Source organism: Garra rufa, chromosome 1 (assembly GCF_049309525.1).
Source record: "Garra rufa chromosome 1, GarRuf1.0, whole genome shotgun sequence".
Taxonomy (NCBI): Eukaryota; Metazoa; Chordata; class Actinopteri; order Cypriniformes; family Cyprinidae; genus Garra; species Garra rufa.
In genome coordinates, this window is record NC_133361.1 from 23027346 (window position 1) to 23053119 (window position 25774).

Consider the following 25774-nt stretch of genomic DNA (forward strand, 5'->3'; position numbering starts at 1 on the left):
TAATCTGTTACTTTTTAACTTGATAATGTGTGCCAAATATGTAAGGATATGCAGACGCTTAGCATTGATCTGATTTTTCCATTTTGCAATATCATACTGGAAGGAAATCACATTGCTCAGATGTTGATCTTTCATCGCTCTGGAGAATTAATGTGGGTTTCACCATCTATCAACATTGTCTTAAATTTGTCTTTTAAAATTCCCCAGGAGTAATAAAATAGGCAAACATCGATGAAAAGTTGACACACAGTTGACTACAGTGAGAGAATCACTCAACAGTTTGGGGTCTGTAAGATGTCTTTGGAAGTACAGTAAAAACAAATTCTGAAATATTATTACAGTTTTATATGGCTGTTTTCTTTGTGAATATATTATAAAATGTAATTTATTTTTCTGATCAAAGCAGGATTTTCAGCATCATTGTAACTTGTCAGTAACTTTACAAATGCTGGTAATGATGCTTTTAAACAATTTAAAGGGATAGTTCATCCAAAAATGAAAAACTCATGATTTACTCACCTTCGAGCCATCCTAGGTGTATATGACTTGAATCTAAATATTCAGTAACATGACAAATGTTTTGAACAATTTAAAGGGATCCTACACTCTTAAAAAGCATTCATGTAAACACACTCAGTTATGTCTTGAGTGAACATAAACAGTTGGAAGAATATCGGCTGTGTATCAGTACATTGCATCTGTGCATTGGGTTTTAAAGGGACAGCTGCCTAATTTAGTTGCTTTTGTCTGTGGCACTGATGTTAAACAATCGATTTGCATATCAACTTGCATATTAAAGGAGTAGTCCACTTACAGAACAAAAATTTACAGATAATGTACACACAGCCTTGCCATCCAAGATGTTCATGTCTTTCTTTCTTCAGTCGTAAAGAAATTCGTTTTTTTTTTTGAGGAGAAAATTTTGGGATTCTCTCCATATAATGGACTTCTGTGGTGCCTCCTAGTTTGAACTTCCAAAATCCATCTTAAAAGGACTCTAAACGATTGGTTATTTTCTAAAAAAAATGTACAATTTATATACTTTTTAACCTCAAATTCTTGTCTTGTCTAACTCTACGTCAAAAAACTCCCATCTCATTTTCTCCTCTAACTTCAAAAACGGCCTACATCGCTGCAGTCTTTATAAAGTGAACATGCAAGGAAGGTCAAATGGCCTTTACAAAAAGAGGTAAAACAGCTATATAGGGCGATTTTGAAGTTGGAGGAGAAAATGAGATGGGAGTTTTTCGACATACCCTAACTGTATTGACCCGGATTACACAAAGTTTGCACAGAGTTAGACAAGACAAGCATTTGAGGTTAAAAAGTATATAAATTGTAATTTTTTTTTAGAAAATAACCAATCATTTCGCTAGATAAGACCATTCTTCCTCAACTGGGATCATTTAGAGCCCTTTTAAGCTGCATTTTGGAAGTTCAAACTCGGAGGCACCATAGAAGTCCATTATATGGAGAGAAATCCTGATTTTTTTCCTCAAAAAAAAAAAACGAGCATTTTTTTTGGGAAAACAATCGATCATTTCGCTAGATAAGACCATTCTTCCTCAACTGGGATCATTTAGAGCCCTTTTAAGCTACATTTTGGAAGTTCAAACTCCGAGACACCATAGAAGTCCATTATATGGAGAGAAATCCTGATTTTTTTCCTCAAAAAAAAAAACGAGCATTTTTTTTTTTGGAAAACAATCGATCATTTCGCTAGATAAGACCATTCTTCCTCAACTGGGATCATTTAGAGCCCTTTTAAGCTACATTTTGGAAGTTCAAACTTGGAGGCACCATAGAAGTCCATTTTATGAAGAGAAATCCTGAATTTTTTTTCCCTAAAAAAAAACAAGCTTTTTTTTTTTTTTTGGAAAATAACCAATCATTTCACTAGATAAGATCCTTCTTCCTTGGCTAGGATCATTTAGAGCTCTTTTAAGCTGCATTTTGAAAGTTCAAACTTGGAGGCACCATAGAAGTCCATTTTATGAAGAGAAATCCTGAATTTTTTTTCCCTCAAAAAAAAAACAAGTTTTTTTTTTTTTTTTTGGAAAATAACCAATCATTTCACTAGATAAGATCCTTTTTCCTTGGCTGGGATCATTTAGAGCCTTTTTAAGCTGCATTTTGGAAGTTCAAACTCCGAGACACCATAGGAGTCCATTATATGGAGAGAAATCCTGATTTTTTTCCTCAAAAAAACAAGCGTTTTTTTTTTCTTTTTGAAAATATCTGATCATTTCACTAGATAAGATCCTTCTTCCTTGCCTGGGATCATTTAGAGCCCCTTGAAGCCGCATTTAAACTGCATTTTGGAAGTTCAAACTCGGGGGCACCATTAAAGACCACTATATGGAGAGAAATCCTAAAACATCTTGAATGACAAGGGGGTGAGTACATTATCTGTAATTTTTTGATCTGGAAGTGAACTACTCCTTTAATCCCTTGTAAAACACTAGAAGATACATGATTTATTGTTTTGTTTCCTGAGGAGATGAAGAGTCAATAGACTCTTAGCTCTCCTATTAATCTCATTGGTGTCATTGTGATTTTTTTCCCCCATTGGAAAATGTTCACAGTGAATTCAACTGTCTTAAACTGACAATTATGACCATTGTTTTCCTTTCCCTCTGTCTCTCTTTTCCTCTGGCTTCCTTCTGTTGTTCTGCTGTCTTTCCTCCCTCCCAAACATTCCTGCATTCTTTCTTTTTCCTGCCTTAAAGCCCACTGTCTCCTTCAGCTGGTTTCCCTCGACGTGTGAGGTGTATTTTTTTGTCTTGCCTCGTACAGGATGAGCTTGTTTCATTCGCTGGAGCTGCGTTGAACCTCAGTGTGAAGGTTGTACTATAATACGGATGCTTGAGTCATCAGCTCTATAAATATTCATTCACTCTACTTGATTAAATGCCAATTAATCAATGTTTTTGACAGTTAGATACTCATATGAAATTCTTTGGATTGAATTCAGTGTTGGTGTCCGTGTAAATGAATCCATCCATCACTGATGACAAACAGGGAGACAGACAGACGTATAGACTAGACAGACAGACTGCATAGTCCAAACTCAGACAGACAGATGGATCCCAACGGAGAATGCGCGTCCAAAACAGCTGCAATGTTACACATAAAAACACGTCGCTCGTGGCCAATTAAACGCGGGTTTTCCCTGCCTCATAGCAACCCTCTGCGGTGTGGATAAACAGATCTGCACTTCTGCTGCTCATGATTGATAAGAGCAGCATGTGTGTGTGTGTGCGTTTATATAGTTTATGTTAGTGGGTGTGCGTTTTTCCACCCTGCAGTGATACCGATACAGTGAAATCACTGATAATCCCGAGTAAAGTTGTTAATGAAGCTTTATCAGTCTGACTTTGTCCCTTTGTCTCTGTTCCAGATGCCATCGCTTGTGAAACACGGTCAGCACTTTGTAAACACATTCGCACACTTAGAGGGAGCTTTGGCATTTTGTACATGAGCATTGGAGAGTTGTTTCTATAGAATGGCAAGTAAAACCTGACAATTGTCAATGGAAATGTAAAGTCAGCACTATTTTGTGTTATCTTTAGAACACAAATTAAGATATTTTTGATTAAATTAAAGCTTTCTGATCCTGCATTAGGGCCCAGAAAGGTAGTAAGAACGTCATTAAAATGGTTCATGTGACATCAGTGGTTCAACCGTAACTTTATGAAGCCATGAGAATACTTTTTGTGCACAAAGAAAACAAAAATAGCGACTTTATTCAACAATTTCTTCTCCTCCATGTCAGTCTTTGACGCGTATACATTGCTTTGCATTGCTTTGGTACACGTTGTTGCTGAGAAAGGTATTTAACCAGAACAATACTGTATTAGATAGAGATGTATAATATTATAAATATCACTCGATATTATTATGGTTTCGATATTATCGATATTATCAATTTTTTAACTGAAAATTGAGTGTTTATCTTTGTCCTTTTGCATTAATGAAACACTCTTTTTCTCTTTAATACTTTAAAGCTGCTTTGAGACAATCTTTATTGTAAAAAGCGCTATATAAATAAAGGTGACTTGACTTGACTTGACTTGACTTGACTTGACTTGACTTGACTTGACTTGACTTGACTTGAAGATATGAAACGGTAGGTCTTCTGGACAAAAAGTGTAGTTTTTAAAATATTTAAACTTCTTATTCTAACATAAAAGGTCTTTAAAGTTGTGTTTTGGGCCATGATGCTTTGGCACAGTATCTGTCAAACGATCTAAAACCGAATGCACAATATGGCTTAAATTTTTCATCAAGTCTGTTTGCGAAGTGCACACTTCATTCAGGCGATCAGCTCGTAATCCGGTGTTTTCTGCGCTTCAAAATGGCTCAGTTCACAGTGAATGCAGTGAACTTGTTTATTGCATATGTTGTGCATTTAGTGTATGTTTGGGAACGTGACAGCCACCAGTTAGGTTTTATTTTAGCAGTATTTGCATTTGACTAGATTTGTAGTTAGACACCTGTTTTCCCTTAAGCTGGAGTTTTCCATCAAAATAAAAGCTTTACTGCCATTTCCGTCAAAATTAAATCTTAAAAGTGTAGTATGAATTGCTGACAGCTAGAGATTTAAATGGGTAACATTACTGCAGTCCAAATTCAAAACATCTCTTTTAAGTGTATAAATTAAGAAAGAAGTATTAAAATTTCCTTACTGTAGTGTAAAGCAGACATAATACACTTATGAAATATTAATTTAATTTTTTTTTTTACAGTACAGACTAGTTTTACAATATATGACTATTACTGTCATTGTTAGTATTAAATTCAAATTTGTTTGCCTTCCTTAAACACCAGTGTGAATGTAATTTAGACTGAGACATTATACCACAACTAAAAAGAGGGCTGAGTCCTGTTTAAAGTTCAGGTAAAAGTCAATTCACTGACTTTTTCTGAATTAAGTTTTCTTAGATAAGAACATAAGTTGGAGCTCTTCATTTTGAACTCTCAAAGTGCATCTGATAGAACTCTAAAATGTACAAAATTTTAATTTTGTCCCAATTCTTCATTTGTCTTTTTTTTTTTAAATATTGCAATAAATATCGTAGTGTTGACTTCATATTGCGATATTTATCGTACCGTGAGACTGCAATATCATTACATCCCTAGTATTAGATTAAGTGACTAAATGGGGCAAATTAAAGGTGACCTATTATGCCCCTTTCTACAAGATAAAATAAGCCTCTGATGTCCCCAGGTTGTATATGTGAAGTTTTAGCTCAAAATACCCGACAGATAATTTTTTTATACACTCTTGAAGAAAAAGGTGGTTTAAAAGGTTCTTGACAGCGATGCCATAGAATAACCATTTTTAGTTCCACAAAGAATCATTCAGTCAAAGGTTCTTTAAAGAACCATCTCTTTTTTACTTTTTATAATCTCAAGAACCTTCTTTCGCCACAAAGAACCTTTTTTGAAACTGAAAGATTCTTCAGATGTTAAAGGTTCTTTATGGAACCATTTAAACAAAAAAGGTTCTTCTGTGGCACCATGAAGCACCTTTAGTTTTAAGAGTGTAGCTTAATTTGCCACTTTTAGGGTATGAGCCAAAACACACCATTTTTGTGTTTGTCCCTTTAAATGCAAATGACCTGGTGCTCCTGGCCCCCTTTTCAGAAGAGGGCGGAGCTTCAAGAGCTGACAATAACAAAACAGGACGCCATGAAAATGTCAGAAATTTTCAGTTCAGCCTTATATGTCCAAACTGGAACCGGTTTAAAAGTCGGTAATCTGATTGTACGGTACATAATAAATACGTGTTTATGAATACGATAAAAACAACGTCATATCTGGTCTCATGGAGCCACGTGCTTTCACAAACTTTATAAGTCCCACTTGTGATTATGAGCTCGACAAATTCAAGCAGTCGAATTCATAGTGCTTTCATATGCAATTTTTAACTTCCACATTCTTATTTCCTATTATTCTGGTAGCATGTGAAGGCAACATTAGTGAAAACATGCAGAGACAATAGTAGCTTTAGCAACATTAGCCTTACAGAAGCACTTTTAGAAGGCAATTTTGGTCACAACAGCAAACCGTCAAAATAAAAGTTTGGTTTAGCTTGAAGAAATTGTGACAGAAATATATTACTCAATGTAATCATAGTTCTACTACTAATAGAATATTTACCAGATTTGTATAAAATATATTTACCAAAAAAAAAAAAAAAAAATTGAAAACAAATGTGCAATGCTTACTAGGGCTGGGCAATTTGGCTTAGAATCAAAATCTCGATTAATTGAACATTTTAACCCGATTACGATTAATGAACGATTATTTTATTTATTAATAAAATTATATTTAATTATATTTATATAATATTTATTTTTTTGCCCTCATAGTTCACTGACAAGTTTTGTACAGTAAATATGTTCACATATTACAAGCGAGAGATTTTTGGATGAAGGGTGCATTACTTGATTTTAAAATAATTGAAGGAAACACACTATCTACGATCTATGATTATTAAATGAACATCAGTGTTGAACAACTGAAATTAAAGCAAGCATTGCTTAAAACGAAAAGTCACATTTTTCTTAAATTAGTGAAAATAAATAACTTGCACTATTGGAAACAAAATAAATAATTTTCAATGTTTTTCATATTAAAAGTAGAAAATAAGCAGTATCTCCTCTAATTAAAATTACCCTTGTATATCCTGTAAATACTTTTTACTGTATAAATACTGTTTAAGCTCTCCATCGACATGTCGGCAGAATAACGGAACGGAGCGCTAGTGTTTTTTAAAGGGAAAGTAATTGAAATAATCTTCCTGGAAAATTTTAACGATTATAGGTTCTGAATGTCGATTCCGATTATTTTTCGATTAATCGCCCAGCCCTAATGCTTACTTTGTCTGCGTTGACATTGATCCGTAAACATAGGGGAACCTACCATTTTTTCCCCCAAGACATTTCTTTGAAAATGAAATTAACCACAGTGTCCTCAGCTCCCTCCCTCTACGTTCATTGGTAGATCCCAAAACACAACACTTGTAATGCCTCTTTGCCACTGACATTGTAAATCACCAGCAGCTACAACAAGAAAACAGTAATGTTGCTGCTGCTTCTCACTCAGAGCTTTGTCTATGCTAATAGGGCAGAGATTGTCACAAATGGTCGGTATTTCTCCCTAAGATGACATGTACGTAGGGAGAAATCTGGAATTGCATGTTCAGAGAGACTGTTTATTATTTATTAGGATTAAAAAAAAAGTTGGTGGGTTTTAACCATTTATAGGCTGGTTGTTTTCACTCACTGCAGCCACACAACTGTGTTCAAACACCCTATAAAAGTGACTTTTGCATAATAGGTCCCCTTTTTCTCTCCCCTTTCCATTTATTTACCTGTTAGTTTATGTCCTTTGAACGGATGCACTGTTTGTAAGCCCTATAGAGCGACTAGTTTGCAGATAGCATGTCTCTTTACACATCTCATAAAAGCAAACAGGTGTGTGAATAAGAGTGCGAGTCTGTCATCTGTTTAACACACAGCATGCACTCGCAGATGAAACAAACCCCCAGATGTGTCACAGTCAGATGCTCTGAACCAGACATTACTCTCTGATGTGACTTCACTGATGATTAAGTAAAAGTTACGCCATTCAAATCTTAAAAGGAAAGTTCACCAAAAAAGGAATGCTTTGTTATCTTTCACTCTCCATAATTTTATTTGTAACCTGTATGCCTGTTTTTGTCCATAAATGGGCTCCAGAACATGCTGGCTTTTACTGTCTAAAGGCTAAAGAGTTTGTTCCTTTGCATTCAGCTGTTTTTCTCTTGACGTTTGCGAGTGCAAGACAGGCTCAGGCTTGTGTGGACAAATAAAGGAGACCTAATGTTGGTGCTTTTAACACTTTCCCTTTGAAAGAGTGAGATTCAATTAAAGAAGGGAAGAGAAGAGGTGATGATTTAGGAGCCTCATTAGATTTTGCGGTCACATGCACGTACACGAAAACAGTCATTTACAGACCACTATGCAGACGCTCAGTGACATATTATATCTTTCTTTATATGATGTTCTGCTTTGGATCTTCAACAAAGTATGAATGTCCCTGAATGGCACGAGAAAACAACACAAGCTGTGATTGGTAGCTTTACATGTCAGTCAGTCTCCATTACTGAGCACAATCAAGTGCAAGCTGGAATAGGGCCCTATGATTACGTGATGCGGAAAATGTGGATGGAATCACAGAATCCAGTTGTAAAAATGGAATTTACTGTATAATGCAAAATGTCATGGAATTTCCCATATTTGGGATGAATAAATCTAAAAGAAGGTCAGTACACTTAAATCAAAATGCAATAAATTAACATTAAGTAACGTAAAATTTCAAGTTAACTAAACTAAAAATTTTAAGTTACTGCTCTGAGGGTCACTTCATGAGCATTTTACCATTACTTTTGAGAAAAACTACCATCATATCATATACTAACAGAAAATAAAGGTTGTAACAGCAGCCCATCAAAATGAAAGTTTGGTTTAGCTTGAAGAAATTGTGACAGAAATATATTACTCAATGTAATGATAGTTCTACAAAAAATGTCTAGAGCTACACTGCCATTTCAAAAGTTTGGGGGTTTGGGAAAATATATATAAATATATAAAATATATTTTTATAAATAAATAAATAAATAAATAAACGGAATCCATAAAAATGAAAACAGAAAAAACGGAATTTGGAAAAAAAAAAAAAATAATTACAATTGGCCCTACTGGAACAAATCAGTCACAATTTTGACTGCACTTATTAGCCAAAAAATAAATAATAAAAATGTCTAGAGCTACGCTGCAATTTAAAAGTTTGGGATCTATAAGATTTTGTCATGTTTTTGAAATAAATAGTTTTTAAAAGAGTCACCAAGGCTGAATTTATTTGATCAAAACTACTAATATTGTGAAAATTTAGATAACTGTTTTTTATTTTAATATATGTTAAAATTGTATTTATTTCTGTGATCAAAGCTGAATTTTCAGCATTATTACTCCAGTCTTTAGTGTCACATGATCCTTCAGAAATCATTCCAATATGCTGATTTCCTGCTCAAGAAACTTTTTTACGATTATCAATGTTGAAAACAGTTGTTTTGGCTAATATTTTTGTGGAAACTGCAGCATTTTCAGAAATGTTTGAATAGAAAAATCTAAAGAACTTCATGTATTTGAAATGGAATGCATTTGTAACATTGCAAATGTATTTGATGTTCTTCTTATGTTGAATATAAGAACTATTAATTTCTTTATTTCTGAAAGAATACCTCAAGCCTTAGTATATGATGCCACATGGCATTTCATCATCAAACATCTACTCTCACACCCAGCAGCTGATCAGCCGCTGATTCATTGACAGCAGTGAACGTCACTCACTCTATCGGTTTGTGGTTTTTGGATGTGAATGCGAATACACCACTCATTCTTTTCCCAGAAGACTGTGCTCTACTCATCCTTCATAGTGACTTCAGCATCCACGTTGACACATCTCATGTTCTTCCGAATATATCCCACCCCAAATCTGCTGTGAATCTGCGGTGAATCCCTCACCCCCTACAGTCTAAACCCCTCCATGTGTTTTATCACTTATATTTTCTTACTCTCACTCAAACCCACCAGCTTTTCCTCCTCCCACTCATTCACGGACAGGTTCAGACGAAACCCCTGTTCCTTCTCGTGTTGCTTTCTACCTCCTCAGTTTTTTAATTCCTTCCCCTGTTTAAAAGACCAGCTTATGTTGGTCAAGACTGGTTTATGCCGGTTAGTGCTGCTTTGGTGCTGGTACTGTATATATCCGGTGGACCCAACAGCGCCCCAGGTGCTCTTGCTGGTTGAAATATCTATGTAAGGACACCAGCATCTAAAATACAGTGGTTGTTGTGTATGATATCCTACAATCATGTTTGTGCAGTCAGTGGAAATAAAATTACTCACAGCTATGTGATCTATGATGTTCATATCTTTCTTTCTTCATTGAAAAGAAATTAAGGTTTCTGAGGAAAACATTCCAGGATTTTTGTTTATATAGTGGACTTCAATGGGGATCAATGGGTCTGAATTTTTGTTTCAAGACAGCTTCTACATCACTCTACGCAATCTAGCTATTTTTTTTTAAATTACCATTTATATACTTTTTAACCACAAATTCTCATCTTGCACTAGCTCGACTTTACGCATTATGAAATTATGCACGTGTGATGTAGGCAGAACTTGCAAAGATAGTCAAAAGCCCTTTACGAAATAAGGTCAAGCAAAGATGTTGGATGATTTGTGAAGTTGGAGGAGAAAAACTTTTTTTTTAGTTTAGTCAACTAAAATATCCAAGTTGTCACTTAAATTAACATAAAGTAACTTAAAATTTCAAGTTGACTAAACTAAATATTTTCAGTTAGTGGGGTAACAAAGTATTTTAAGTTAAAAAAAAATTTTTTGATTGTAGAAAAACTACCATCATATCATATACTAACAGAAAATAAAGGTCGTAACAGCAGCCCATCAAAATAAAAGTTCGGTTTAGCTTGAAGAAATTGTGACAGAAATATATTACTTAATGTAATGATAGTTCTACTACTGTTCTACTACTATTTAACTGATTTGTATAAAATGTGTTTACCAAAAAAAATTAAAAACAGTATTTCTGAATAAAAAAGAAATAAAATAATGATATAATATCAAATAATGAAACTGCAATTTGGACCTTCAACCTGTTGATCTCCACTGAAGTCCGCTATATGGAAAAAAATCCTGAAATGTTTTCCTCAAAAAGCTTGATTTCTTTTGCACTGAAGAAAGAAAGACATGGACATCTTGGATGACATAGAGGTGAGTAAATTATCAGGAATATTTTATTCTGGAAGTGAACTAACCCTTTTTTTAAACGTATGGCTTATTTTCTATCAATAATAAGCATAGGTTATTAAATATTTGCTTGCTTGTTCTAAGAATGCAGGCTCCCAGGTTTAATGCATAGATCTGATCTTTTGACTATATTCTTTTTTATCCCACCTGTTTACTTTTACATGACATGACTCGTATTTGATATCTGTGTTTACATCAATTTCCCACCCAAACTGGAATTATACCATCCCGATACAGGCTTAGACATAGATTAGACGTACAGATAGTGGATGTATAAACTACTGTTTAAAAGTTATTTTTCTCCTGTCTTATTGAAAGATTCTCTTATTAAAAAAAGTCTATTTTGCTCATCACGGCTATATTTATTTGTTAAAAAAATAGGGTAAAAGCATTAATATTGTAAAATATTATTGTGATTTGAAAGAACTGTTTGCTATTTGAATATATTTTGAAATGTAATTTATTCCTGTGATTTAAGCTGAATTTTCAGCCTCATTACTTCAGTCTTCAGTGTCACATGATCCTTCAGAAATCATTGCAATAGGCTGATTTGCTGCTCAGGAAACATTTCTGATTATTTTCACGACAAAAAGAGGCTTGGTCGACCAAAATTTCCTCAGGAAGTGTTGAAAGGCGGATCTATGTGGTAATATAGTACATCGGGCAGGACATCCAAATACTCACCTCTCATTTATCAGCCTCAAATATTTTTATCTGAAAGATGTATGTAGTAGCAACTTTGCATGGCCACTCAATCTAATGTTAACCTTAAAAAATGTGCACTGTTTAACTGTCTGTATGGAGTGTGGAAGCTAAACAGTAGCGGTGCGGTCCCTTGCTCTTACAAAGTAATTTTTGGTCATACAGATAAAAGTAATACATTTACATTTATTTTCATTTAGAATCACAAAGAAATGTTGCGCTTTTGTAAAATAATGAAAGCAAGCAGGATGTGCTTTCTTTCGTCTCTGAACTTCAGTTCGTCACTTCGAAACTCTGTGTATACTTGCCGCACAGACATGAAAAAGGTATCTATAAATTAAAATGGAAAACAAATATTACAGATTATTTAATTTTACAGATTATGTAATCCGTATGAAGCATGCACACAAACGCAGTGTTGTCAACTTCATCTCTTAAGTTTAAAACAAAGAAAGTGCTAGTTTATTAATAAATTATTAAAACGTTAATGCAGTCTCCTTGCTGTTTTTCCAAGAGACATTCATGATTATTATATACACCGGTGCACTGTGGCAAGCTTTATGTGTGCACTTGAGCATTTATTAGGCTATGTAGGCAATTAAAGGCTTATTATTATGATTTATATGGTTTATTAATAAACATGCGACTGATAGTTGACTAATGCTTAAAGGGGTGCTATTATGCTTTTTCACTTTTTGAACTTTAGCCAGTGTGTGGTGTGTACGTTTGGGCATAAAAAACATCTACAAAGTTACAAATCTCTTACAAATCATACAGTGTAGATAGCTTCCAGCCTTGGGAGAAAGCTATTGTAATAATGTAAATTATGTGAAAAATTATGCGTTTTTCGAACCACCAAGCATGACAGCATGTTCAAGTACACCCCCAAAACAAAATAAAGACTTTGTAAAAGAGCATAATATGACCCCTTTAAAATTAATGACTACTAGTCAACCAGAAAAATCTTTAGCCGAGGGCAGCCCTAATCATCACTGTTGAAAACAGTTGTGCTGGCTCATGTTTTTGTGGAAACCGTTACATTTTCGTTTTCAGGACTTCAAAAGAACATAATTTATTTGAAAAAAAAAAAAATCTTCTGTACCATTATAAATGTCATTATTGTCATTTTTTTATCGATTTAATGCATCCTTGATGAAAAAAGTATTAATTTCTAAACTACTATAACCTTGCTGTCGCTCTACACTCTTAAAAATAAAGGTGTTTTAAAAGGTTCTTCACAGCGATGCCATAGAAGAACCAATTTTGGTTCCACAAAGAACCATTCAGTCAAAGGTTCTTTAAAGAACCATCTCTTTCTTACCCTTTTATAATCTGAACCTTTTTTCGCCTTTTGTGAAACAGAAAGGTTCTTCAGATGTGAAAGGTTCTTTATGGAACCATTTAGACAAAAAATGTTCTTCTATGGCACCGTGAAGCGCCTTTATTTTTAAGAGTGTATAGCACCACAAATTTGAGCTACAGGAGTTTTCATTCATCCTCCAACCTTGCAGTGCTTCTCAACCCACTTCCCACCCACTCCTTTCTCAAATGTAAGACTTGATCTCCCCACCGCTCATCACCAGCCACCTTCTCAATCCCCTCTCCCTCTCTTTACCTCAGGACTTCTCCTCTGATCTTTCCTCCATCTGACATCATACTCCGTGACATCACACTTTGAGTTTAACCATCCTGGTTGTTTTAATGGCTACTCAAAGCTCTGTTTTAACCACTTCACCTCGTTGAAATAGCCGCGGTGTGGTTCTCCAGGGAGCCATCATCGTCATCTCCCCCTGAAATCGTAAGTCTCGTTACGCCGCGGGGCTGTGAATGGGGTTGAGTGCCGGGGAATCCCCGCAGCCAGACAACTGATGAGAGCTCTCGTAGAGGAACATTTTAAATAAACATCCTTTACACTCAGTAAACTTCTAAAACCCAAGTGCTTGCGACTGAAGACCACCTACCAGATGCTCCATTATTTGCTCTCAAGACTGGAATATGAGCTTCAATGCCTCTAATCATTGCATTACTGCTTGCTCTGAAGTATAATGCGTGCAATTACTTTTATATTCATGCATATGACCTCAAAGGAGCTCATTTTAACAACCGCTTGCTGTTTCTACATGTTTTGTTGGCCTTAGTTGCATTGTTACCGTTATTGGTCATACTTGTTTCGCATCTTTGTGTGTAACTTGCAGTGTTATTATTATTTACTACAACTAAAATTACAAAATTATTGTATTTTTTACTAATTAAAATATAGCTGAATTAGAAAAAAATGTAAATTAGATGAAAACTTAAGCTTAATTTGCCAAAAAACGTAAATTATTAATTCTGCAAAGCAAGTATGCTAAATATAATTTAGAGTGCTTATATGATTAAAACTAAAACTGAAATATAAATAAATTTGAACGTAAATAGGACTATAAAAAAGTCCTAAAAATGAGAAAAGCACACAGTAAAATGACTAAAACGTCAACTAAAATTACATATAAATATTAATTGAAAAACATTTTCCATAAAAACAGAGATAAAAAGATAAATGTTGCCTTATCAACTCATCGAAATGGTTTAAGCTGAAGTGCTAAAATTATTAAAAATAAAAATAAAATGCACAATACAGCTGAATACAAGTATTAAAAATATGAAAATAAAATAAAAATGAAAAGCATATAGCAAAAATACTAAAACTTTAACTAAAATTAAAATAAATAACTGAAAATCGACTATAATAAATCATCCAACAGTACTTAAATAACACTAAAAAGTGTTAATTTAGAGTTAATTTCACAAATAATTACAAAGAAAAAAATAACCTTGAATTGAACTTGAAATTTCAAAGTAAAAAGAGTATTTTTATGATCTTTTATTTGTAACTTGGAGAAATCATTACGCAAAAGCATATAACCCTGGACCACAAAACCTGTCATAAAGGTACATTTTTCGAAATTAAGATTTATACGTCATCTCAAAGCTGAATAAATAAGTTTTGCATTGATGTATGGTTTGTTAGGATACAGCTATTTGAAATTCTGGAATCTGAGGGTGCAATAAAATCTAAATACGGAGAAAATTGTCTTTAAAGTTGTTCCAATGAAGTTCTTAGCAATGCATATTACTAGTCAGAAATTATGTTTTGATGTATTTATGGTAGTAAATGTACATCATATTTTCATGGAACATGATCTTTACTTAATATCCTAATGATTTTTTGGCATAAAAGAAAACTAATTTTCTAGGGTCAGATTTAAGAAGGGAGCAATCCGAAGGAGAGAGAGAGAGATGTGATATATTTAGCATGCAAACTTAACAAAATGACATCTGAGGCACTGACAACACAACAGCAGCAGTGAATAAACACTGCCTACAACCGGCAGCAGTAACTGGAGAGGCGTATTGTGGGACAGAGTCAGGGGTCATGTGTAGTGACTGACACACCAGTGGCTCCCGAAACACAAAGAATGGAAGTGCATTATCAGGGTCATAAACTTGTAACGCTTACGACACTCTTTGCTTTCACACAGGCACGGTTGTGCGGTTTTGTTTGTTGTTTGAGGGTGTGTGTCTCGTAAAGTGTAGAGTATGAGCATTTACTATTAGTTTGTTGTGTTTATTTTTATGTTCAACACGTGTGTTTCCGTGGATACTGTAAAGATGTGTGGTGAAGGGTGTGATACAGTAGCGTTGACGTTGTATCACATTTGATCTTTGCAGTCATAAAGATGACACACACCATTGAGCTGAATTCTATGTGCTTTATGTGTTTTTGAATGATTGAATGAGCGATTTATCTAATATATCTTTTTTCCCCCAGTGACATATTTGACGCCATGTTCCCGGTCACACACATCGCCGGGGAGACAGTAATCCAGCAAGGTATAGTATGAAAAAAACATGAGTTTGATATCACACATACAGTTGAGGTCAAAAGTTTACATACACCTTGCAGAATCTGCAAAATGTTAATTATTTGACCAAAATAAGAGGGATCATACAAAATGCATGTTATTTTTCATTTAGCATTGACCGGAATAAGATATTTCACATAACAGATGTTTACATATAGTCCACAAGAGAAAATAATAGTTGTGATGACCCTGAACAAAAGTTTACATACACTTGATTCTTAATAGTGTGGTGTTACCTGAATGATCCACAGCTGTGTTTTTTGTTAAACGATAGTTGTTCGTGAGTCCCTTGTTTGTCCTGAACAGTTAAACTGCTTGCTGTTTAATCCATCAGTTCCCATCAGTTTTTCAGCATTTTTGTGCATTTGAACCCTTTCCAATAATGACTGTATGGTTTAATTATCCATCTTTTCACACTGAGGACAACTGAGGGACTCATATGCAACTATTATTGCTTTTTAGAAGATACTTACATGTTTTTCATAAGACAAAATAAGTTAAATTTACCCTGATCTTCAAATTCCAAAAGTTTTCACCCCTCAGGGTTGCTTCTTCAAATCGTTGATTTAGGTGGTTACAGGCTTGCTATTATTAATATTATGTAATGTCTTTTTTCATGTGTCCTAATTAAAGGCACATTATTTTTTATTTATAATAATATTAAAACAATCACTGTTAAAATGTATATTTTTACTAAAATAATTTATGCTAAAAAACTTAAAATCAAGATCATATTTTTTCTTCCCTCAATGGCAATTTATATACGGGTCAAAGGCGAAAAAGGGTTTAAGCATAAAAACAGTAAGTTTAATGCTGCTTTAAATTGTTGTCGTTTTTCCGAAAAATATTAAAAAGTTTTAAGCTTAATTTAATTGCATTTTTTTTTTCTGAGCACAAAATAAATATTATGCATTTTTCCCTAATTTACAGAAGACACCCACTAAAATGTCAATCAGTGTTACAATCTTGTCAGGCATATTTACTTTACTTTCACACCAAATACTAATTAGTTGTAGTTCTACATTTTTTAAATTTGCCACTGTCGTAGGTTTTACACGAAGTTTTACATAAATATTAGGGATGCACCGAATCCAGATTTTTGGGGTTCGGCCGAATACCGAATACACTGTTTAAGATTCGGCCGAATCCGAAACCGAATACCGAATCCTACTCGCATCCTTAATTACACGTTTTTAGCTGTGACTGTCCAGCTGCCGTACCTGAAGTTGCTGCATTTTGGCTGCTGTCTGTAGATTCCTTCATGCAAAACTCGTATTCTTTTGGATGTTTTAGGGGCCGTTCACATGTAGCGTCTTTTGCGCGCTCAAATTCGTTATTTTAAATGTAGATGCGCGGCTTGCGCGCGCATAATGGAAGCGCCGCGCACGCGGTGCGACGCGCTCGTTTTTCCAGGCGCGTCCGCGCCGCATCGAGATAAAAACATCTCAACTTTTCAGAATGCAGCAAGCGCTCCGCAGCTTGGAGCTAGAGCGCAGCTGATGGTTGCTTAGAAACGGCAGACGCTTCCGGAGCGCAAGCGCCCGAGCGCTTTGTTGACAAGGAAGAAAGAGGCGCGCCTAGCGTTTTCCACGCGTTTTTAGGCGCGACATGTGAACGGCCCCTTAGACGCAAATGTTTTAACATCGGCGATATGTTGTGTACTGCTTAGGGTCCTTGCCACCACGAGACAAATTGGCATTGCAAATTGAACATAAAGCTCGACTTGAATCGCCTTCTTTTGGTGGAAAGTACTGCCAAACAAAACTTTTTTTGCTTACGAGTTCCATTTTCAGATTCTTACAGCCTACTACATTCGAACGGGTCCTATGTAGCCTAAACACCTTCACGTAATCAACGGCCGTGTGACGTCGTAGTGCAAGTCTAGGGTTCGGTTTCGGTGGAAAATAAATCTAAGGTTCGGCCGAAACCGAACCCCGTCAAAAAGCCCAGGATTCGGCCGAATCCGAATCCGAATCCTGGATTCGGTGCATCCCTAATAAATATTGTGTTACACTGAATGACAATATAACATTATTTAAACCAAATTTTGACATTTTAATCTTCAAAAACATATTTGAAACCTTAAAAGTAGACACCTTACTTATATTTAATGTGCTTTCTATGGACGTAAAATCACTTATGTAAATTTATTTTGACGTGGACATCTTATAAATATATTTATACATTTTTTATTTATATTAATAATTTATAATATTTTTTTAGCTAATAAATAAATGAAAACTAAGCTACAGACTAAGCTAACATTATTCATTTTTTTTTACCCTTTATTACTTTTGAAGATGTCAACAAACATCTCGTGAAGGAAGGATATCCAAGATTTAGCTAACTTGTGAGGAATCATTTTACTACAGTCTAAATGGCCTAAAGATACACTCCTGTTTTTCTGAATATTATAGTATTTTGCAGCATAATGGCAAATGAAACCAAACTCGTGTAGCTTAGGATGTCTGCAGTAATGTATAGTACTAGTGTAGAGTATGTTTTTGGCCTTAGAACATTTAATCGTATTAAAGGAGTAGTTCACTTTCAGAACAAAAATTGACAGATAATGTACTCACCCCCTTTTTTTCTTCAGTCATAAGAAAATTATGTTTTTTGAGTAAAACAGTTCAGGATTTCTCTCCATATAATGGACTTCTATGGTGCCCCCGAGTTTGAACTTTTAAAATGCAGCTTCAAAGGGCTCTAAACGATCACAGCCAATGTTTTTAGAAAATAACCGATCATTTTGCTAGATAAGACCCTTCTTCCTCGGCTGGGATCATTTAGAGCCTTTTGACGCTTCATTTTAACTGCATTTTGGGAGTTCAAACTCGGGGGCACCATAGAAGTCCATTATATAGAGAGAAATCCTGAAATGTTTTCCTCAAAAAACACCATTTCTTTACGACTGAAGAAAGAAACACATGAACATCTTGGATGACAAGAGGGTAGTCTCAGCCTCAGGCGTCACGCCCACGGAACGCTGGCTAAACGTCTGATGCATATGGTACACTTAACTGGAAACACTTCAGGAATGTCAAAGTCGTGATCTGATTAGTTGAATTTGACCGGATTTCCGGAACACGCGAGTGTCGCGTTTATTTTCGGTCCGCCGGGAAACAAAGCGCAGACTGATTTACTCGCGTTTTGCTAAAAGGTGCTTATGCAGACGTCGTTGCTGTTATACACATTTGCGACGTTCGCGAACAAATTACTGACTTACTGCTTGTTCTCCCTCTTCTTCGTTAACTTTCAATGCTGGTTATTTCAATGACTGACTTGTTGCATGCCAGTCTGTTGTTGTGGGGGCATTTCTACACCCCGAAACGTGACGCTGAATGAAACGAACTGTGATTGGTTGTTTGACATGTCGGTCAAAAAGCCTTATGGGCGGGACTTGGCCAATTAAAGCTGCCATGAATTCCAGACCTTCAGCCGTCAGTCTGAAGGTCTGGCTACGCGAGACTAACAAGAGGGTGACTACATTATCTGTCAATTTTTGTTCTGGAAGTGAACTACTTTTTTAAATTTATGCAATGCATAAACACAAACCAAGGAACATATGTGTTATCTCTAAAAAAATGTGGAAACTGCTTGTATATTTTAAATAATTACAAAGTAGGGCTGCAACGATTCGTCGACGTTGTCGACAAAAATCGATAATAGAAATAGTCGACAATGAATTTCATTGTCGATGTTGTCGCCAGACAACCGAGTGAGGCATCTTTCTGCCGAGAGTCGCACATACGCAGCTTCTATGCTGAGCGATAACATACAGAAATGGCGGCGTCCAACGCAGCAGCTGCGCGTACCAAAACACGCCCGTTTCACACATACTCCGTCTGCAGTGCGTTTTTTTTTTCCACACCCATGTTAACGGATTAGAACGTTCACAATGTACGGACTGCAAACGCGTTCTGTGTGAAAGCAAAACGAGTCTGTGCTTCTTCTGCACTGCATACGTAACGCACACGGACTGTAGACGCACTGCAGACTGAGTATGTATGAAACAGGAGTAAAGTTTGGGGGCATTTTAGCCTGCTACGGCGAATTAAAATATTACCTGCATGGTTTGTAAAGCAGTCCTTGCGCATCACGGCAGCACCTCTGTGATGCACGAACATTTAAAGAGAAAGCACGTCGGACAGTTGAATGAAACGGAGTTTGGCTGGCCTCGGTAAGATTTAAATAACATGGAAGCCAATACGTTTTGTTTTGGATATACATTTTTGTTTACTGTTTTATTGCTGCTGATGGTTTACAGGAAGAAAATGTTTACTTGATTTTAATTTATTTTTTCTTATAAAACAAATGTGCCTGTCCATTAAAAAAATTATAGAGTTTCTTAATTTATGCATTTATGTCTGTACTGACCGAGCACTGTGCCTAATTGGTTTTAGACAGGGCATTTTTATTTACTTTTAGTATGAATTGGCCTATCAGCAGCAAAATATGCATTTTTTATTGAAGTACCCCCTTCTTTCTTGTGTTTACTATAATTTTCCACATAATTAAAGCAATCTCATGCTAAATTTGAGAAAAATTGAATAATTATCCGATTAGTCGACTAATCGTTTCAATAGTCGGTGACTAGTCGACTATTAAAATAGTCGTTAGTTGCAGCCCTATTACAAAGAAATGCCAAGTAATGCATTGAATAAAATAGGAAATCTTGAAGTAGAAAGACGATAGCTGTTTCTCCTGATGACAAAGTCCCCAGAAATGTGTCTTCAGAAAAGATCTCAACTGTATTTACCATGATACAGTCATCTGCAATGTGATCTCAATATAAACCCATACATTTCTCATTAAAATTCTTCACTCTCTATGCTATTCTATTCACATTCAGGCCTATGCCAACAGCCACACTAAGCAATTTTAGAAAAAGACAAGGCTGAATGATGACACCGCTGTGGAAGAGCAACCTTAAAGTCAAAACTATACTGATACGAAGTGTGCAAATGCATTGCAGATTGCTCGAGTTATGTAAGAAGAAACGATGGATGATGAGGGTTTTTTATAAAGTCAAACAATGAGCTCTTTTTGGTTTCATGTGGAGTTCATAAAGCGATAGCGAACTGAGTGCACGTCTTACATACTCTCTGTGCAATGCAATTCTTGAACCAGACTTTCAATGCATTTATCTAACATGGGCAGATTGCCCATAAAATTAGATCTAGGAATGTGCAAAGTTTTGTTTGTGTGTGTGAGAGTGTGTAGAAGTGTGCATGTGTGTGTTTTTGTTCTTGTCAAATATTTGACTGCACTCTGTGACTCAAGGATCTGTTAGCCAAAAAGCAGAAACTTCAGAGCAGAGGTGATAAAAGACAGGAAGACAGGAACAATACTAAGAAAAATGAGCTGAATGGGTTGAAAGAGACGGCGAGTAAGAGAGGGAGAGGGCACTAGCGATCGGTGAGTGTGTTAAGATAAATTGCTCGTGTGATTTACGAGCGCTTAGTGTGTTCGGTGTTAATTAGCCCCGTGAACCCGCGTGAACTCGGCAGCGCACGGATCACGGGCTCTTTTAACTCTTCGGCATGCGCAAACACACGCTCGCTACCAGGATCCCAAACGGCAATTTCAACACGCACTTAGACATCAAAGACCCTCTGAACCTACAGAAATGCTTTATGTAACGGCCTTTAACTTGGAAATGTTGATCAGGGCCCGTGGCTTCTGGCACACCCAGCCGGCCATTAAAAACTCTCAAATGGGGTGTAGAAGATGAAGGCTGGGAATCGTTTAGATGACGCTGCTCTGGGAGGTGGTGACGCTTTTAAAGTGGTGTGCCATCTTTTATCTTTGATAGGCACCACTGTGCGTGTGTGTTCTTGGGAAACGGCGAGTCGGAAAGAGATGGAATCTGGGAACGAGACAACGTTATTTATCTTTTCCTCCTTTCCATATTGAATTTAAAGGTCCTGTGAAATTGAAATGGGAGTTTTGTGGCTTTTAGGCTATTTTTGTTAGCTGGAGGGTCATGTAGATGCTAATGCATGCTTGAAAGGTTGCAAAATTATCTTTTTGCAGATGCATTTAAACTTTATAGTCAACTGTTCAAAAGTGTGAGGTCAGTAATTTTTTTTAAATAAAGAAATTAGTGGTTTTATTTAGTAAGGATGCACAAAATTGTCTGTAAAGCTTTCAGATTGTTGCTGAAAATGACTAAAAGTTTGTTTTGTTTAATCGAAGCATCATATCAGCATATTAGAATGATTTCTTTAGGATCATGTGACACTGAAAGCTGCCGGAAGACAGTTTGAAATAAAGATTTTCATCAATTTTATTGCATACACTACCAGTCAAAAGTTTTTGAACAGTATGTTTTAAAGAAGTCTCTTCTGCTCACCAACCCTGAATTTATTTGATCCAAAGTACAGCAAGAACAGTAAAATTTTGAAATATTTTTACTATTTAAAAAAAATAATAATTATTTGAATATATTTTAAAATGTAATTTATTTTTGTGATTTCAAAGCTGAATTTTCCAGTAACGTGATCCTTCAGAAATCATTCTAATATGCCGATTTATTGCTCAAGAAACATTTATTATTATTATCAATGTTGAAAACAGTTGTGCTGGAAACTTTGATGTGTTTTTTTTCAGGATTCTTTGATTGAAAGAAAGTTCTAAAGAACAGCATTTATTTGAAATAGAAATTTTCAGCAATTTTATTGCATACACTACCAGTCAAAAGTTTTTGAACAGTATGTTTTTAATGTTTTTAAAGTCTCTTCTGCTCACCAACCCTGAATTTATTAAATCCAAAGTACAGCAAAAACAGTCAAATTTTGAAATATTTTTACTATTTAAAATAAAAATTTTTATTTGAATATATTTTAAAATGTAATTTATTTCTGTGATTTCGAAGCTGAATTTTCCAGTAACGTGATCCTTCAGAAATCATTCTAATATGCTCATTTATTGCTCAAGAAACATTTATTATTATTATCAATGTTGAAAACAGTTGTGCTGGAAACTTTGATGTGTTTTTTTTTCAGGATTCTTTGATTGAAAGAAAGTTCTAAAGAACAGCATTTATTTGAAATAGAATTTTTTATCAGTACACTACCAGTCAAAAGTTTTTGAACAGTATGTTTTTTAAGAAGTCTCTTCTGCTCACCAACCCTGAATTTATTGAATCCAAAGTGCAGCAAAAACAGTCAAATTTTGAAATATTTGTACTATTTAAAATAACATTTTATTTGAATATATTTTAAAATGTAATTTATTTTTGTGATTTCAAAGCTGAATTTTCCAGTCACACAATCCTTCAGAAATCACTTCATTTCTCTGAAATAGAAATCTTTTGTAACATTATACATGTCTTTATCATCACTTTTTTGGATCAATTAAAAGCATCCTTGCTAAATAAATGTATTAATTTCTATAATTTCTTCCAAAAATGTTACAAACGCTAAATATTTCAGATAAATGCTGATCTTTGGATTTTGCTATTCATTTAAATAATCCTGAAAAAATTAGTGTTTTAAATATTAATAATAAAAAAAATGTTTCTTGAACAGCAAATCAGAATATTAGAATGATTTTTTGAAGGATCGTTTGACACATGGAGTAATGATGCTGAAAATTTATTGTTGAAATTACAGTAATAAATTTCATTTAAAATATGTTTAAATAAAAAAACATTCAGTTTAAATTGTTATAATATTTCACAATATTATTGTTTTTACTGTATTTTTTGATCAAATAAATGCAGCCTTGGTGAGCACGATACTCATTTTAAAAACATTTTATGTCTTACCGACCCCAAACTTTTGAATAGTTCAATATTTCATGAAGGTTTTCACAATTGAGCAGAAAAACAAGGAAAAAGATCAAGGAAAGACAGCTTTTTATTGGTAGTCTTTTTCTTGAAGTTTGTCAATTGGAATAAACTCATGATTTTCTCTTGTTTCTTTCACAGGTGATGAAGGAGATAACTTCTATGTGATTGATCAGGGAGAAGTTGATGTAAGTTCAATATTTCATCCCTGTTTCTACAGTCAAACTCACACATGTGCTACTAAAGTCATGAAACCGTCTTTATTAAAGGGTTAGTTCACCCAAAAATGAAAATTCTGTCATTAATTACTCACCCTTATGTCGTTCTAAACCCTTAAGACCTTTGTTAGTCTTCGGAGCACCAATTAAGATATTTTTGATTAAATCCAAGAGCTTTCTGACCCTGCATAGACAGCAATGCAACTGACACATTCAAGACCCAGAAGGGTAGTAATGACTTTGTTAAAATAATCCATGTGTCTAGTGGTTCAACCAGAATTTTATCAAGCTACAAGAATACTTTTTGTGCGCAAAAACAAACATACAAAAAAAGCGACTTTATTCAACAATTTCTTCTATTTTGTGTCAGTCCTCTGTTGAAATCATAAGACATGTTTGAGACATTCCTGGGATTTGGTGCCTTTTGTGTGCCCAGTAAAGATCATGATGTTATTTTCTTGAAATTTTCAACAACATCAGTTTTAAATCAGTTTTAGTCTTTTACATAAATACCACCTTTTGAACTTTAAGCATATTTAAAAAAAAAAAAAAAGTAATAATCTAAACATTTTACAGCATTTTAAACCACCAAATATCACCATTTTTCAATGTCCACCATGTTTTCTGACACTAACAGGGTGGACATTTAGACCTAAAATCAGCTATTACACTGTCTGAGCAAAACCCAGGTCTGTCAAGTAAAGAATAAAATGTTTTTTTTTAATGCTACTTTTACAAAAAAGTCTTTCTATTTACTTTTTCATATTCCCCTTAACAGGCTGGACATGTTGAAGTTGACCACATCAAATTGGAAAGATAAAATAAGTAAAAACAGACAGAGGAAAATAGAGGCTCTCACTCACCTCCCCAGTTGTTTTTCCTCTAATGAAATGATGTCAGCCATTTGTTTGTAATTTTCTTTTTCCAACTTTCATTTAAAGAGCCAATAGTCGAACCGAATTGTGTTCGGATTATGGTGATAATAATTTGAGGGATAGGTAAAAGCTAAAAACCTTTATTTATTTTTTAAAATTAATTTAATACTTAGAAAATATACAGTATGTCACAAAAGTGAGTACACCCCTCACATTTCAGCAACCATTTTAGTATATCTTCTCAAGGGACAATATTATACAAATGAAACTTGGATATATTTTCGAGTAGTCAATGTCCAGCTTGTATAGCACTATAGATTTACTGTCCTCTGAAAATAACTCAACATACAGCCATTATTGTCAAAATAACTATCAACAAAAGTGAGTACACCCTAAGTGAACTTGTCCAGAGTGTCAATATATTGTGTTAGCAACATTGTTATCTGGCACTGCCTTTATCATCCTGGGCATGGAATTGGCCAGAGCTGCACAGGTTGTTGCTGGGATCCTCTTTCACTCCTCATGGAGCTGTTGAAAGTTAGACACATGGTGCTTCTCCACCTTACGCTTGAGGATGCCCCACAGGTGCTTAATAGGGTTCAGCTCTGGAGACATACTTGGCCACCCCATCACCTTCACATTCAGCATCCTCAGCAAGGCAGTTGTCATCTTGGTGGTGTGTTTGGGGGTCATTATCATGTTGGAAAACTGCCGTTCGTTCCAGTTTCTGGAGGGACGGCATTATGTTTTGCTTCAGAATGTACAGTACATAATGGAATCCATGTTTCCCTCAATGAACTGCAGCTCCCCAGCACCAGCAGCACTCATGAAGCCCCAGACCATGATGCTACCAGCACAATGCTTGACTGTAGGCAACACAAAATTTTCTTGGTACTCCTTATCAGGGCATCGCCACACATGCTGGACACCATCTGAGCCAAATATGTTTATCTTATAGTCTCATCAGACCACAGGACATGGTCTTCCAGTAATTCATGCTCTTGGTTGTCTTCAGCAAACTGTTTGCAGGCTTTCTTGTGAGCCAGCTTCAGAAGAGGCATCCTTCTGGGATGACGCCTATGCAAACGGACTTGTTGCAGTGTTTGGAGTATGGTCTGAGCACTGACAAGCTGACTTTCTACTTCTGCAACCTTTAAAGCAATGCTGGCAGCACTCATACATCTGTTTTTTTGAAGCCAGGTTCGTTGATCGACCCTTGCAACGCCAATCTTGGAAAACGTCTGTACGACCCTGACCACTATCCTAGAATCTAGACGCGCACCTATCGGCAGCAAATTACATTTTCTTCCAAGGGCAGTCTAGTTACTCTCCATTCACTTGAGATTTCTAAAAATCCAAAATCGACCGGGCCAATCACGAGTCGGTGGGCGGGTTTAAC

The 25774-nt window shown here is 35.3% G+C and overlaps 1 protein-coding gene across 1 annotated transcript in view; it reads left to right on the plus strand.

Moving 5' to 3' along the window:
- prkar1b (protein kinase, cAMP-dependent, regulatory, type I, beta) overlaps positions 1-25774 on the plus strand; it is a 119174-nt gene that overhangs the window by 52565 nt on the left and 40835 nt on the right. The window contains exons 5-6 of the mRNA XM_073849108.1: positions 15397-15458; positions 23424-23470. Of these exons, the coding sequence (XP_073705209.1) occupies positions 15397-15458; positions 23424-23470 (109 nt within the window). The remainder of the gene's footprint in view (positions 1-15396; positions 15459-23423; positions 23471-25774) is intronic.